At 48.4% G+C, this 17,276-nt stretch overlaps 1 protein-coding gene across 2 annotated transcripts; it reads right to left on the reverse strand.

The window, feature by feature from the left end:
- Window positions 1–92: 92 nt before the first annotated feature.
- Window positions 93–16,407, reverse strand: MED16 (mediator complex subunit 16). Of its 2 annotated transcripts, none has more exons than XM_083720316.1 (15): window positions 16,317–16,407; window positions 14,740–14,920; window positions 14,513–14,620; window positions 13,028–13,197; window positions 11,300–11,731; window positions 10,363–10,468; window positions 9,823–9,978; window positions 8,008–8,219; window positions 6,092–6,298; window positions 3,640–3,850; window positions 3,194–3,327; window positions 2,799–2,994; window positions 1,679–1,898; window positions 563–646; window positions 93–318 (listed from the first exon to the last, which is right to left on the reverse strand). In XM_083720316.1, exons 2-15 carry the CDS (start codon window positions 14,873–14,875, stop codon window positions 192–194), a joined length of 2,499 nt encoding a protein of 832 aa, XP_083576442.1. In that variant the 5' UTR covers window positions 14,876–14,920; window positions 16,317–16,407; the 3' UTR covers window positions 93–191. The 2 variants fall into 2 exon arrangements, with proteins under 2 accessions (XP_083576442.1, XP_083576441.1); XM_083720315.1 differs by having other exon boundaries at window positions 14,740–14,915; window positions 16,313–16,383.
- Window positions 16,408–17,276: the final 869 nt, after the last annotated feature.

Below are 17,276 nucleotides of genomic sequence, written 5' to 3' on the forward strand. Positions count from 1 at the left end.
TGTGTTGCAAACCGATGAGAGGTGGGCATTTCAGTCTTCAAAAAAGCAGAGACTCTGCAGGAGAGGGAATGCCAAGAAACAAGAAAACAACCTTTTTGCAAAACTCAGAACCTTTATATTTACAAAACCGCCTTATTTTTTTCTGGTCCGGCTTCCCTGCAGTCCTTCCTCCCGGCCTGGCGGGGGCGCTGTCACGAGTAGCCCAGCGGCATCCTCCTCCACAGCCCGCCGCAGAGGCAGTTCTTGATCCAGCGCTGCTCCCATTGTTTGACGGCCGTCGTCTTGTTGGGCGAATGCAGCATGGTGACGCAGCCGCACCTGCGGAGTCAAAACCGGAAGTTGCATCTTAGCTCCATACTGTCGGCACGGGTCGGCAGCAGCATCCCGGAGGTCTAAACCACACGGGTCTTTCCCCCTTTCCTTCTGCCCCAGCCCTACCGGCATTTGAACCTGGGGCAGCCGCTCTCCTGCCAGGAGACGGGGAAGACCAGACCGGGGATGCTGTAACCACTGAGCGACGCTGCCTCCCGTCGCCCCGGTTTTGTTTTTTCCTGGCACTCACCTGGTGCAAGATTTGCACTCCTCCGTGGGGTACGCTCCGAGGTGGAGCCGCCGCAAGTGGTCGATCTTCGGCTGCCCGGGGGCCCTGAATTAAGGAGGCAAAACATCAGCGTTTGGGAAGCAGCAATAATAATAATAATAATAACAACTTATTATTGATACCCCGCCCATCTGGCTGGGTTTCCCCAGCCACTCTGGGCGGCTTCCAACAAAATATTAAAATACAGTAATCCATCAAACATTAAAAGCTTCCCTAAAAAGGGCTGCCTTCAGATGTCTTCTAAAAGTCAGATGGTTGTTTATTTCCTTGACATCTGACGGGAGGGTGTTCCACAGGGCGGGCGCCACCACCGAGAAGGCCCTCTGCCTGGTTCCCTGTAACCTTGCTTCTTGCAGGGAGGAAACCGCCAGAAGGCCCTCGGGAGAGGGACCCCGGTGTCCGGGGTGGAGACGCTCCTTCAGGTCTACTGGGCCATTTAGGGCTTTCAAGGTCAGCACCAACATTTTGAATTGTGCTCGGAAACGTCCTGGGAGCCAATGTAGGTCTTTCAGGACCGGTGTTATATGGTATTGGCAGCTGCTCCCAGTCCCCAGTCTGGCTGCTGGATTCTGGATTAGTTGTAGTTTCCGGGTCACTTTCCAAGGTAGCCCCACGGACAGCGCATGGCAGTAGTCCAAGCGGGAGATAAGCAGAGCATGCACCACTCTGGCCAGACATTCTGCGGGCAGGGAGGGTCTCATCCTGCGTACCAGATGGAGCTGGCAGACACAGAATTGACCTCCGCCTCCATGGACAGCTGTGGGTCCAGAATGACTCCCAGGCTGCACACCTGGTCCTTCAGGGGTACAGTCACCCCATTCAAGACCAGGGCGTCCTCCACACCTGCCCGCCCCCTGTCCCCCAGAAACAGTCCTTCTGTCTTGTCAGGATTCAGCCTCAATCTGTTAGCCGCCATCCATCCTCCAACCGCCTCCAGGCACTCACACCGGACCTTCACTGGTTCCGATTTGAGAGGTACCACTGTATGCCCACTCCTCTTTTAAATAAGCCATGACAGCTGGTGGTGGCATTCCTGTGGCAGGGAGTTCCGCTGTCTCCCCATTGCCCGACACCCACCTGACGAAGGCGTCGAATTGCAGGGAGGTGGGGTGGCCCTGCCCCTGCCCCGGGGGCTTCCCAAACTGCATCCGGACCGGCTGCTTGCTCTGAAGCTTGTGGATGATGGCGTCGTTGACGGGCAACCAGTCGAGGTTCGGGATGAGCAGCTGGCTGGGCAGCAGGCAGCACTCGTCAATCAAAGCGTCGTCCGGCTCGCTGGGGTGGCTTTCGTCGCGACCTGCGAGGGGCAATGGGGGGGGGGGGGGAGGTCAGGCACAGAGGAAGTGAATCTGGGTACCTCAAAAAAAATAAAATTGCCCTGCATCTAGAAAGCTAGCGCGTCAGGGAGAAAGGTTTTACTTGCAAATTTTGTAAAAAAATTGCTTTTGCATGCAAAGCTGAGCAGAAAGCCCCGTCTCCATTCGTGCAGGGTTTTCCCCTGAAACACGCAAAGCTGCCCCCTGAAATTTGCCTTCGGACTCCCTGCACCTAGAAATCTAGCGGACCAGGAAGCAAGGTTTTACTCAGAGGGAGTTTTAGCACACATGAAAAAACTGAAATCCTTATTTCCTGATTGCCAGCCTTTGGACTATAATGTAACTTTAGAGATAATTTTTACCCCTCTAAAAGCATTTTATTTTAAAAATCCAATTGAAATAAAAAAAATGATAACTTACACCATGTGTATCCATGTTTGTTAACTGATGTGGTTAAACTTTTTATATAAATATATATGTGTGTGTATACACACACACACACACGCACACATATACTTAGCAATTTATTTTAAAAATCTGATTTAAATGAAAAACAAATCTGGTTAAAAAATCAACTTACCACTCTATTTTAAAAATCTGATTTAAATAAAAAACAAATCTGATTTAAATAAAAACAAATCCGGTTTGCACTGATTTTTATCCACCCTGGTCTGAATTATGCGAATAAAGGCTGAATGAATCGATTCCGCTTTAATTTCATTTCTATATTGCAAAATCTGCAGTTGCATCGACCCTTGCGCAACAGCCCTTATTAATGAATAAGTTCCGCTTTAATTTCATTTCTATATTGCTCTATCTGCAGTTGCACGGAGCCTCGCACGACAGCCCTGCAGCGGAGGAGGCCTTCGTCCCCTACTCACAGCACAGCCAAAGTTTGGTCAAGAGCCGGAAGAGGAGGGACATGCTGTCCTGCGTATCAGAAGTGGCCGTGTAGATGGGCAGGCAGCTGGGCTTCAAGAGGCCCCAGATGCGAATCACGACCATCAGCTCCCGCAGCATGGCTAGGGAGGAGCCGTCGCGGAGGAAGCTGTGTCCCGGGCGAACGGGACCCGAGCCCTGGGGGAAAAGGGGGCAGGTTAGGAAAGAATCCGCGACCAGAAAGAAGAAGAACACGAAGAAGACTGGAAGAAATTTAAAGACTATTTGAATTCACGCACCGTCCCTGGAAAGTAGGCGGAGAGTCGGATCGCCGGTCGACCCGGAAGGCAATTTGGGAAAGTGTTGGCACAGTGGGGGGCTTGGGAGGGGGTCTCACCTGGTTCGGAAGGCTGGCCAACAGGTAGAGGACAAAGTCGCCGACCCACTGAATCAGCTGTTGGAGAGACTGCAAAGTGGTCATTTCTAAGACAAACTCCTCCGTCTTCAAGTTGATCATCACTTTGTCGATATCTGGAAAGGGAGTTCTTGTTATTACCGTATTTTTCGCTCTATAAGAGGCACCAGACCACAAGACGCACCTAGTTTTTGGAGGAGGAAAACAAAAAAATATATATATTCTGAATCTCAGAAGCCAGAAGAGCAAGAGGGATCGCTGCGCAGCGAAAGCAGCAATCCCTCTTTCTGTTCTGGCTTCTGGGATAGCTGCGCAGCCTGCATTCGCTCCATAAGACGCCCACACATCTCCCCTTACTTTTTAGGAGGGGAAAAGTGAGTCTTATAGAGCAAAAAATACAGTATGTCACTGGGGAGACTGCCACGCACCCACGTCCGTGATCTTGGAGCAGATCTCTGTGAGACGGTCGCCGGGGCTTTTGTCTGGGGTGTTCAGGACTGGGGGGCGGAGGAGCGATTTGAGGGTGCAGCTGATGGCGATCAGGAAAAGTTTGGCGTGATAGTCGCACACCCGAGACACCGTGGTGGAGGAGAGCTTGCACAGCGATGCCTTCATGGAAATAATCCGGGTCGAGAGCACCTGCCAAAGCAAAAAAAAGGGTCACCCTGTCGTGAAATTCCACGCAATATTGACCCAGAGCAGATTCCGACGTGTTAGCGCAGTAAAATTTTAAAACACGTTGCAGGATCCCCCCAGAAGAGACCAGAGGCAATGAATATTTTATCCAACAGAGCTTCACTGCGACTGAAGGCAAATAAGCAGAATGGTCACGTCTAGGATTGGCCTTTCCCTAAGAAATCCAGTCGTCTGGTTGTAAATATTAAGACGATACCAGCAAGAATGAGTCTGTCTGCAAAATAATAATGATTTAAATGAAGCCTTACTGGCTAGCGATTGAAATCGTGATTGAAATCAATTTGATTTCAATCAAGTCCACCCTGTCTAAGGGGACGTGGGTGGCGCTGTGGGTTAAACCACAGAGCCTAGGGCTTGCCGATCAGAAGGTCGGCGGTTCGAATCCCCGCAATGACGGGGTGAGCTCCCGTTGCTCGGTCCCTGCTCCTGCCAATCTAGCAGTTCGAAAGCACGTCAAAGTGCAAGTAGATAAATAGGTACCACTCTGGCGGGAAGGTAAACGGCGTTTCCGTGCGCTGCTCTGGTTCGCCAGAAGCGGCTTAGTCCTGCTGGCCACATGACCCGGAAGCTGTACGCCGGCTCCCTCGGCCAGTAAAGCGAGATGAGTGCTTCAACCCCAGAGTCGGTCACGAGTGGACTTAACGGTCAGGGGTCCCTTTACCTTTAGTCTAGTTGTTGTCTATACCACTGAGCCTCCTGTGCTTGCCAATCAGGAGGTCGGCGGTTCGAATCCCCGCAATGACGGGGTGAGCTCCCGTTGCTCGGTCCCAGCTCCTGCCCACCTAGCAGTTCGAAAGCACATCAAAGTGCAAGCAGATAAATAGGTACTGCTCTGGCAGGAAGGTAAACGGCGTTTCCATGTGCTGCTCTGGTTCGCCAGAAGCGGCTTAGTCCTACTGGCCACATGACCCAGAAGCTGTACGCCGGCTCCCTCGGCCAATAAAGCGAGATGAGCACCGCAACCCCAGAGTCGTCCGTGGCTGGACCTAATGGTCAGGGGTCCCTTTACCTTTACCACCCTGTCTAAGGTATATAACCCAAACATCACACACCTTCTGCGTGCTTCTTTCACGCAAAGAAGCTCCCAGAACCCTCCTAAATTGAACCCCTGTGCAAATTAATTGAAATAAAGCGTTTTTTTATATATTTTACTCATAATCCTGTACTCAAAACAAACACGAAAAGTCAGTTGACCATTATGGTGTCGGAAGCCTGCAGCCGGTAGAGGGAATGATGCGCTCGCCGCAATATATTGAGGTTCTACAAAAGAACTGATTCAAGTGTGGTAGAGGGATCCGAAAATCAACAGGGACTGTTCGAAACTAGTAGACTCCATGCCAAACCGTGTTCAAATGCTGCTTAAAAATAGCGGAGGTCATATCCGTGACTAACGTACGCATATAATAATAATAATTTATTATTTCTACCCCGTCCATCTGGCTGGGTTTCCCCAGCCACTCTGGGTGGCTTCCGACAAAATATTAAAAAACATTAAAAGCTTCCCTAAACTCACAAATATTTCACAACGGAAAGTGTCCTTTCATACTGCATCACGGTGCACAAGTGACCATAAAATATTTCAATTCCAAATAATAATAATAATATGTGAGTTTTGTCCATGTATATTTGAGTTTCGTACCATAAACGACATGGTTTGTTTCAATTACCGTATTTTTCGCTCTATAAGACGCACCAGACCACAAGACGCACCTAGTTTTTGGAGGAGGAAAACAAGAAAAAAAATAATCTGAATCTCATAAGCCAGAACAGCAAGAGGGATCGGTGTGCAGCGAAAGCAGCAATCCCTCTTTCTGTTCTGGCTTCTGGGATAGCTGCACAGCCTGCATTCGCTCCATAAGACGCACACACATTTCCCCTTACTTTTTAGGAGGGAAAAAGTGAGTCTTATAGAGCAAAAAATATGGTAATTTGCACAAGGGTGTAAGTGGAGCAGGAAAGATCTCAACGCACATCAGAGCCACACTTTCTGCACTGGGAAATGCAAAATGACATATGCGCCCATCACAAAGGAACCCTTTCCTATCCCCGAGGAGCTTGAGATGGCTAGCGCCACCTGCTGGCGGGTTGCAAAACGGCGCCTCCGTGCATGCCAGCACCCTTCGGCGCCATCCACTCAACTCCAGCGCACTCCGGGCGAAGGAGCTTTCTCCCTTCCCGCCTCACCTGCTGCAGGGCCGCATTCTGGCGCATGTATTCTTCGTGAAGCTTCTCCACCAGGTTTTGCACCATGCTGGGCTGGACGTGAAGCAGTATGTCCCACCAGTCGTATCCGGTCACCATGCAATACTCCAGGAGGAACAGCAAGTGTCGCAGGGCAATGTTCATGTCCAGGATATGGCCCATCGACGGGGAGATCCGTAGCATGCTGAGCTGGCGTGGCGAGAGGTCGGAAGGGACGATAACCGTTTAAGCACCAATTAAGCATTGGAAACGTAATCATACTCAAGATGAAGAGGGGAAAGGGGTGGCGATACAGTGGGCTAAAGAATGGGGAGGCAAACTGAGGCCCAGGGGCCGGATCCGGCCCAATCGCCTTCTCAATCTGGCCCCTGGATGGTCCAGGAATCAGCGTGTTTTTGCATGAGTAGAATGCGTGCTTTTATTTAAAATGCATCTCTGGGGTATTTGTGAGGCATAGGAATTTGTTCATTTCCCCCCAAAAACATAGTCCGGGCCCCCCACAAGGTCTGAGGGACAGGGGACTGGCCCCCTGCTGAAAAAGTTTGCTGGCCTCTAGGCTAAAACCTTTCTGCCTTATCCGGATTGAACTTCAGTTCAGGCAAGCAAGTCTGGAAACCACCTGCTACTAGAACATGGGTAGGCAAACTAAGGCTCGGGGGCTGGATTCGGCCCAATCGCCTTCTCAATCTGGCCCCTGGACGGTCCAGGAATCAGCGTGTTTTTGCACAAGTAGAATGTGTCCTTTTATTTAAAATGCATTTCTGGGTTATTTGTGGGGCCTGCCTGGTGTTTTTACATGAGTAGAAACTGCCTGGTGTTTTTACATGAGTAGAATATGTGCTTTTATTTTAAAAGTTTGCTGGCCCCTGGGCTAAAGATTTTGGATATAATATTCAGTTAGGATCTTGGAGAAGGTTGTGGAAGGAAGGCGTTAACTTAACTGCATGCATTGCACTTAAAGAAAATGATATACACATGGTATTTAACGCCAGCTAAACCGTCCAAGGCAAGATCCAACGAGTGCTGAAAATGTAAAGAAAGGGAAGGTTTATTCTACCACATCTGGCGGACTTGCAAAGAGGTAAAGGCTTTCTGGGAAATGATATATAACGAGTTAAAGAAAATGTTTAAAAAGGCTTTTGTTAAAATACCAGAAGCCTTTTTCCTGGGTATTAGTAGAGATACGGAGAAAAGATTAAAAAATTGTTCTTATGTGCAACGACAGTGGAAAGAATTCTTTTAGCGCAAAGATGGTGATGGACTTTGCAGAACTGGCGAAGCTGACGGGAAAAATCTGAAACCAGCATGCTCAATTATTCCAAAAGGACTGGAGTCAATTTATACAATATTTGAAAGATCGTCGTAAGCAGTGAACAACACTAGTAGGGTTATCCGAAGACTTGCAAAGAGGAATTTTTGATCCTTCTACATTTATTTAAACTTGGAGGCGTTTTGTAACGAGTTATATTAGAATTGGGACATGGGTGGCACTGTGGGTTAAACCACAGAGCCTAGGACTTGCTGATCAGAAGGTCGGGGGTTCGAATCCCCGCAATGACGGGGTGAGCTCCCGTTGCTCGGTCCCTGCTCCGGCCAACCTAGCAGTTCGAAAGCACCTCAAAGTGCAAGTAGATAAATGGGTACCGCTCCGGCGGGAAGGTAAATGGTGTTTCCGTGCGCTGCTCTGGTTCACCAGAAGCGGCTTAGTCCTGCTGGCCACATGACCCGGAAGCTGTACTTCGGCTCCCTCGGCCAGTAAAGCGAGAAGAGCGCCGCAACCCCAGAGTCGGCCACGACTGGACCTAACGGTCAGGGGTCCCTTTACCTTTTATATTAGAATTGGAAAATATATAAAGTGCTATGATATAAAGATTAGTCATTGTTAGTTTTCCATTTACCTTCCCGTGGCTATCGACGCCGACCAAAGCCAGCGACGTCCAGGACATCTGCATGGCTTTGAAGTGGACCAGGGGTCCGGCCGTCCTCTGCCTCTTGATGGCTTGTTCTTCCGCTGGACGCTGGGACGTTGATCCGTAGAAGACCGCCATGGTCTGCAGGGAGACGCGGTGGATGATGTGGACGCTGCCGTCGTGGAAGGCGAGTGCAAGTCCTGGGTCGGCGGGTGAGGGGGGGGGGACAGCACGAGGCGGGGAAAATTTCAGAGGGAAACTGGAACTCAAGACCCACATGCAGGTCCCACTTACTGAATAATAATAATAATAATAATAATAATAATAATAATTTATTTATACCCTGCCCATCTGGCTGGGCTTCCCCAGCCACTCTGGGCGGCTTCCCCAAAAATATTAAAATACTGTAATATATCAAACATTAAAAGCTTCCCTAAACAGGGCTGCCTTCAGATGTCTTCTAAAAGTCTGGTAGTTGTTGTTCTCTTTGACATCTGGTGGGAAGGCGTTCCACAGTGCGGGCGCCACCACTGAGAAGGCCCTCTGCCTGGTTCCCTGTAACTGCCAGAAGGCCCTCGGAGCTGGACCTCAGTGTCCGGGTAGAACAATGGGGGTGGAGACGCTCCTTCAGATATACAGGATTTAGGCCATTTAGGGCTTTAAAGGTCAGCACCGAAACTTTGAATTGTGCTCGGAAACGTACTGAGAGCCAATGTAGGTCTTTCAGGACTGGTGTTATATGGTCACGGTGGCCGCTCCCAGTCTAGCTGCCGCGTTCTAGATTAGTTGTAGTTTCTGGGTCACCTTCAAAGGCAGCCCCACGGAGAGCGTATTGCAGTAGTCCAAGAGGGAGATAACCAGAGCATGCACCACTCTGGCCAGACAGTCTGCGGGCAGGGAGGGTTTCATCCTGCGTACCAGATGGAGCTGCCCTGGACACAGAACTGACCTGCGCCTCCATGGACAGCTGTGGGTCCAAAATGACTCCCAGGTTGTGCACCTGGTCCTTCGGGGGCACAGTCACCCCATTCAGGACCAGGGCGTCCTCCACACCTGCCCGCCCCCTGTCCCCCCAAAACAGGACTTCTGTCTTGTCAGGATTCAGTCTCAATCTGTTAGCTGCCATCCTACTGATCGATCGGTTTGTTTGTATAATGAGTCCCCGGTTTTCATTGATCCCTATGGGCAAATCTCTAATTCGTTCCCACGAATTTTGAACTCCCCAATCAAATTTGTACGCCGCTGCAGGCGGGAAGCTCCCTAGCGCACGGGCCGCCAATTATCCGTGTATAGGACGACCCGTTTTTTGGCATGATTTTGGGGTCAAAAAACCTCGTCCTATACATGGGAAAATACGGTACCGTATGGGTAAATGGACAGCTGTCTATTTTTAAATGAATAAAATGGCAACGTTGCAATAAGAAGGAGATTACCAGGAAATGGATTTTTAAAAAGGAGCTAGCTGGGGTCTACAATGCAGTTAAACGACAAGGAAAGAGTTTACTGGAAGTCTACTTTTGTAGGGGGGGAAACGTATTAATTTAGTGACGTTTCGTTAAAAGGTAAAACCGATAAAAAGATTGGGAAAAGGAAAAAAAGACGAACGATGAGGTATTGAGCCGCGGAGGGGGGGATTTAAACGCCACGGGGGGGGAGGGGCAGGAAGTTGAGAAACGATAAACTTAACGAGGTATACCGAAGGATAAATGTCAGACTTTTGAAAATTCAATAATACATATATATACTGTATATTGCGAAATAAGAATGACGACATTTCCAAGGGACAGGGAGAGGTTTCCTCACCTAAGCCAGGGTAGAATTTGGTGTCGTTGGCGACTTTCAGATCCGTGCTGGTCAAGGAAATGGGGAGTTTCGGGAGAGCCACGGCCGAAACGCGGTCGAGGTCGTTGGCGGCCGAGAGTATCCGCCACTTCAAAATCATGGGCGGTTTGTCGCCGACTGAGAAGTAATAAGAAGAAGGCAGGAGAATAAGGAGCGCAGCGTAGCGGTTAAGAGACTCAGACCGGGACCTGAGTTCAAATTCTCCCCCCACTCTCTCTGGGCGACGCCTCAGGGGGCTGGCCACTTGCGCCTCTGACCTGACCGACCTTGCAGGGTTGTTGTTGGAGGAAAGGAGAGATAGAGATGGAAAAGAGAGAAGGAAGGAAGGAAAGGAGAGATAGAGAGATGGAAGAGAGAAGGAAGGAAAGAAAGAAAGGAGAGATAGAGAGATGGAAAAGAGAGTCAGAAGGAAGGAAAGAGAGATAGAGAGATGGAAAAGAGAGTCAGAAGGAAGGAAAGGAGAGATAGAGAGATGGAAGAGAGCGTCAGAAGGAAACTCACCTGTGGGGGAGATCTGTTGGAAGATATTGTTGACCGGCAAGCCCTCTTTCCGGAGAGACCAGCACTCCACGTTGCTGTTATTTTGGTTGGAGGCGCAAAGCAACATCTGAAGGGTGAGCAGAGAAAAATGCCGTACAGTGGTACCTCTGGTTACGTACTTAATTCGTTCCGGAGGTCCGTTCTTAAGCTGAAACTGTTCTTAATCTGAAGCACCACTTTAGCTAATGGGGCCTCCCACCGCCGCCGTGCCGCTGGAGCACAATTTCTGTTCTCATCCTGAAGCAAAGTTCTTAACCCAAGGTACTATTTCTGGGTTAGTGGAGTCTGTAACCTGAAGCGTCTGTAACCTGAGGTGGCACTGTATAAGGTAAAAGTAAAGGGACCCCTGACCATTAGGTCCAGTCATGGCTGACTCTGGGATTGTGGCGCTCATCTCGCTTTACTGGCCGAGGGAGCCGGCATACAACCGGGTCATGTGGCCAGCAGGACTAAGCCGCTTCTGGCGAACCAGAGCAGCGCACGGAAACACCGTTACCTTCCCGCCGGAGCGGTACCTATTGATCTACTTGCGCTTTGAGGTGCTTTTGAACTGCTAGGTGGGCAGGAGCAGGGACCGAGCAACGGGAGCTCACCCCGTCGCGGGGATTTAAACTGCCGACCTTCTGATCAGCAAGTCCTAGGCTCTGGGGTTTAACCCACAGTGCCACCCACGTCCCTTGTACCACTGTACACCAAATCATAATAGGGCAACAAGTCAGGCGGCAGCGAGGGAGGGAGAGGAGCTGCTTCCTTTGAAACCCGGGAAATTAAAGGGACATCACCAATGAGGGACAGCAGCGGGACACGGCCCTGGGATAAGGGACTGTCCCGCCAAATAAGGGACGGTTGACAGCTACGGCGAGGGGGGATTCGAACTCGCCACCCGGGAAGGCCTCACCTGCTCGGACATGTCCCGGGTGAGGAACTTCAAGTGGGTGATGGCCGGGTACTTGTCCTTGCGGGCGAGGTCCGTGGTGCATCGCATGAAGAGCGACGGCAGGATTTCGGTGTCAATCTTGCACTTCTCGTTCACCACGCTGACGCAGACCTTGTAGAACTGGACGGGCGAGGCGCTGCTGCCGTCCGAGGTGGCCACCACAATGTTGCCCCCGCCCGTGAAGGCGATGTCGGCCAGCGCCACGCGGCACCGCAAGCGGCACAGGCTCTCCGTCGAGGTCAGCACCTGCCCGTTGGGCTTCAGCAGCGAGACCGTCACCAGGCCGCTGATGGTGACTGCGATCCAGCCTTCCATCGGCTTGCCCCCAAAGAGTGTCAGCGACGGGGAGAACTTGACCCGCGAGAACTTCTCGCCAAAGTTTGACGCTCCCGACTGGTTGGATAAAAAAAATCGAGAAATCGGTAAATACAATTTGATCTTTTTTATTTTAGTTTTTTTATTTTTCTAATTGATGTATTAGGATTGGATACTTAATTGGAGGTTTTTTTATTGGAAAACCAATAAAAATGATTTTTTTAAAAAGCCTAGATAAAAAGTGAGTCCATGAATTGAAAGGCAGGATAGAAATAGATAGATGATAGATAGATGATAGATAGATAGATAGATAGATAGATAGATAGATAGATATAGATATAGATAGATAGCTGGATAGAGGGCCGGAATTAGATTTGATAAGGCACTCAGCTCCTGAAGGTCATGGGGCACTTTCTATGCACAGCCGTCCTTTGTCAACAACAAATGGTCACTGTTTTTTGTGTTCAATCTATGCTATAGGGTAATATAGGTATCTCAAGCCCTTTGCACATAACAAAGTGTGTATTTTATCAAAGTAACTGTTGACCTAAAATACAATTAAGAAGTATATTAATAGTGAAATAAGTATTAAGTTCTAACTTAAAATGATTTTTTATTCACAACAAACTTAATAACGCAAACACATTGGCATTTGGCAATAGCAAAAGTTCCTTTAGAAACACAATTGGGAAAAACTCACAATCTAGTCTCTAGAAACTTGCTATAACGTGAAATAATAAGAGGTGTAAATATATGATGCAAACTACTAATAATTATAAAAAACAGAATGTCGGCACCCTATATATAAAAAGGAGCAAACCAGTGATATTTGAGGGAGCAGGCGGGGCACATGACTTACATCAGAGGAGACTACACAACACAAAACACTGTTGCTGGATGTAGGTTTTATTTTATTTGTTTTTTATCTTGTATTTTGGAAATGTACGGCCAGGTTTTTTTTCCCTTAAATTTTTTGGGGGGGGCCCGCAAGAGAGTGGGGCCCTAAGCTACAGCTAGTTTAAAGGTAAAGGTAAAGGGACCCCTGACTGTTAGGTACAGTCGTGGCCGACTCTGGGGTTGCAGCACTCATCTCACTTTATTGGACGAGGGAGCCGGCATACAGCTTCCGGGTCATGTGGCCAGCAGGACGGAGCCGCTTCTGGTGAACCAGAGCAGCGCATGGAAACGCCGTTTACCTCCCTGCCGGAGTGGTACCTATTTATCTACTTGCACTGGTGTGCTTTCAAACTGCTAGGTGGGCAGGAGCAGGGACCGAGCAATGGGAGCTCACCCTGTCATTGCGGGGATTCGAACCACCGATCTTCTGATTGGCAAGCCCTAGACGACGAAACCCTCCTGACCGGCCTCGCTCACCTTCTCCACGTGCAAAGCCAGCTTCACACCGTTGTGCAGCCACGAGAGTGCCACGATGGGGTCGCCTTCGACCACGCTGCCCACGGCGCTCTCCCAGCTGTTGGCCAAGTGCTCAACCATGCTCCAACATTTGATGCGGCCGTCGGCGTCGGCGGACAGCAGCCGGGATCCTGCAGCGGGAGAGAGTCAAAAAAGCTCTTCCGTCTGGAAGAAGCGCCAGAAAAAAACCTCCCCACGGATTTGGACAGCCTCTCACCTTGGAGCTACGAAAGCTTTCCAATCAAAGTTCTTAAGGCCAATTTTCTCTGTCCCACCCTGCGTCCCAAACGCATCATTGCGCCTAGAGGCTAATCTTAAATTCATGTTAAATTGCTGTTTTTAGGAGTTGTTTTTAAAAGCCTGAGATTAATCCGTTTTGCATTACTTTGTATGGGAAAGAAGCGTGGCTTGGTTTTGGAATGGGCTTCCGGGATGGATTAAGTTTGAGAACCAAGGTACCACTGCACTTTAAATTGTAAAACAGTGTGTGTGTGTGTGTGTGTGTGTGTGTGTGTGTGTGTATGCCCACACACCCACAGCAATGAGATTATCCATACACACACACACACATATACACACCACAAACACACATGGAGCAATAAGATTATCCATATATACACACACACACATATATATATTCATACACACCACACACACACACAGAGCAGAGATTATCCACACACACACAGGTTGTTGTTCAGTCGTTTAGTCGTGTCCGCCTCTTTGTGACCCCCTGGACCAGAGCACGCCAGGCCCTCCTGTCTTCCACTGCCTCCTGCAGTTTGGTCAGACTCATGCTGGTCACTTCGAGAACACTGTCCAACCATCTCATCCTCTGTCGTCCCCTTCTCCTTGCGCCCTCCATCTTTCCCAGCATCAGGGTCTTTTCCAGGGAGTCTTCTCTTCTCATGAGGTGGCCAAAGTCTTGCAGCCTCAGCTTCAGGATCTGTCCTTCCAGTGAGCACTCAGGGCTGATTTCCTTCAGAATGGAGAGGTTGGATCTTCTTGCAGTCCATGGGACTCTCAAGAGTCTCCTCCAGCACCAGAATTCAAAAGCATCCATTCTTCGGCGATCAGCCTTCTTGATGGTCCCTTCCATACATCACTCCTGGGAAAACCATGGCTTTAACTATATGGACCTTTGTTGGCAAGGTGATGTCTCTGCTTTTTAAGACGCTGTCTAGGTTTGCCATCGCTTTTCTCCCCAGAAGCAGGCGTCTTTTAATTTTGTGGCTGCTGTCACCCTCTGCAGTGATCATGGAACCCAAGAAAGTAAAATCTCTCATTGCCTCCACACACACACACAGCAATGAGATTATCCACACACACATATACACACACAGAGAGAGCAGAGATTATCCATATACACACACACACACATAATTGCTATGCTTATATATTTCACTGCTACGTTTATTTTGCAAGCTGCATTGAGGGTTTCCTTACCCGACTGATCCCATTCCAGGCAAGTAATGATTTCCACGTGTCCGGAATTGATGGAGCAGACGTCCCAGGGGTGCTCCATGTCTAGGATGTGAATCATGTGGGTGAGGTCTAAGGAAGAAGGAGAAAAGAAAAGAGGAGAGCCAGCCTTAGACTTACGAGGGATGCTCAGCTGGAGAGCAGAAGCTGCTCTGGGTTTTCTCGACAGGCTTTTCCCTGCAAGGAATTACCTTTCTCCTCTTCATTCTTGAGGTCCGTCGTGAACGCGATCAGGTTGCGGCAGGACCAGGCGCAGACCAGAGGGATGGAGGGGCAGTGGTTGCTCTTGGGGCGCTTCTCCCACTCACAGACGTACGCCAGGTCCATCTTGCTCCGAGACCGGCGGCGCGGGGCAGGAGTTGACAATCTATGCTGGAAATGCAAAGAAAAAGAGGGTACCTTTCATCATATGTGGTGGAGATGCTCCAAGGTGAAAGACTTCTGGGAGAAGATTTATAATGAATTGAAAAAAGGTTGAAATATACATTTATTAAGAAACCAGAGGCCTTTCTTCTTGGAATTGCCCCCAAAAGATGTTAGATTGTTTTTGTGTGCCACAACTGCAGCTAGAATTTTGTTGGCCAAAAGTGGGAAATCACAAGAAGTCCCAACAGTGGAGGAATGGCAGATGAAGACGATGGACTTTTCAGAAGAGTCCGCAACCAGAAGGAGGAGGAGTACCAGGAGTACTGGATAAAATTCAAAGACTATTTAGTTAAATATGCTAAGATAACAACTGGGAATACTTGCAAATACCAGATAGGCCTAGGATTTAATTATGTGATGTTAGAGAATAATATGTTTAAAGTCAAAATGAAGCTAAAGTTTGATGTTAAGCGATTAAGTTAATTTTATGAGAAAATTGGTTTTGGAAAACTCTTACAATGATATACATTGAAACTCAGCAAGGGGGATTTGAGGAAGTCACTTAACAATGTAACTAAAATTAAACCAAGCACAGTTAAGATGTATGTTTGTTTGTTTAAAATTTTGGAAAACCAATAATCCAAGGAACACATTTGTTACATGGTTGCATGGGAAAAGCTCCACATTTGAATCACTGCCCAACACCCCTGTTGCTAAACCAAAACCCTATTTATTTTAAGTTTCCGGTGAAAGCCACTTATAGCATGCTGTTAGCATTGATTTCATTTTGTGGAAAGAAGGGAGTGAAAATAAATATTTCTGCACCTGCAATTATTTCGAATGCGCTCAATGATCCGCTTTTATTTGCAAATCTAGGAAGCTTTTAAAAATAAAAGAAAGCAAGAAATGGGAGGACCCTTAATTTTGCAATTTTAATTCCTGTTTGGTTCAGTTAAGACCACCACTTTCTTGCTGGCTCCCAAGAGCTTTGCAAGAAAGGGAAAATTGAATTTCACTGGCAATGACAGATAACATGGTGAGTTCATTTTCTTTAGAAAGCCAATGGAGCATTTTTCCAAATCGGGTTTTTTAAATTAATTTTTTTAGGAGAAATCATTGCACTCTTAATTTTGCAAATCCAGCTGCTAGGGCATGCATTTAAATCTGCAAAATTAAGAGTGCAAGGAATTGCAACAGCAGGTTTAATTCAATTGCACCGCAAAGATTAATTGCCCCAGCAAGAAAAAGGGGAGAAATCCCCCTGGAGTTGGAAATTGCCCTGAAAAACACCTATTGGGGTGATTACCCAGCACTTAAAATTGTTAAATTGCTAGTTTTGGGCATATTCCCCCCCCCCCAGGGGTAACAAATGAACTCTTCCATTCCCCCCCTACTCACCAACGCTCTATCCAGGCTGCCCGGCTGCTCTGCGCCTGCGCCAACTCCTGCTGCCCTAGTTAAGGACCCCTTCCTCTCAGCTGTCTTAAAGAGTGCCTGAAAAAACAACAACAAACGGCCGGAATAAAATAATTTTTAAAACCGCACGGCAACTACACGCATCCCTTCCCTCTTCTGTCAAAACGGGCTCGTTTCAGTGGGGCGAGTCAAATCTCCCCTTTTCTTTTCAGGCAGTTCGAAGGACAGAGTGAGGACCTCTCTCTCAACCCGCCTCTCGCCTGTTCAATAGGAAGAGACTAGGAGGGGTCAGATTTGCATAGGTGGCCTCCCAGCATGCATCGGGGTGCGGAAAATTAAAAGAAATAGGATGGATTAATTTGAGAAGGCGAGGAGACTAAGGGGTAGCTTGGTGGGGGGGTTTAGAAAAGAACAGGAGGCGCAAATGCAGGAAGAAAAGACAACAACATTTTTATACCATGACTTGGAAATATTTTCAAATCAGAGGTTTATATATAGCTGCGGTAGAAGATAAGTTTGTGCTCGCTTCGGCAGCACATATACTAAAATTGGAACGATACAGAGAAGATTAGCATGGCCCCTGCGCAAGGATGACACGCAAATTCGTGAAGCGTTCCATATTTTGCTACATCCCTGCATTACTTTTCTTGCACAGCATCCTCAGGCCCAAGCCACGCCTCTTTTGCTTCCCCTCACCCTTCACTTTGCAAACTCCACATTAGTTGCAACCCCTTTGGCGTCCCTCTTTACCCCCAACCACCCCCCAAAAAACCCTCTTTCCAAAAATGCCAGCTGATTGCAACGTGGCTATTGCACCCGAATAATGTTATATTAATGCATGCATGCAGCAATTGATGCAATAATATGCATGCATATTCAAGGCCAGCAAAACAGACTGTGCTGTTATTTATTATTTCCGCCTCCTTTTTTTGCCTTTTGTCTCTCC

Source organism: Podarcis gaigeae (assembly GCF_964106915.1).
Source record: "Podarcis gaigeae genome assembly, chromosome: 18".
Lineage (NCBI taxonomy): Eukaryota > Metazoa > Chordata > Lepidosauria > Squamata > Lacertidae > Podarcis > Podarcis gaigeae.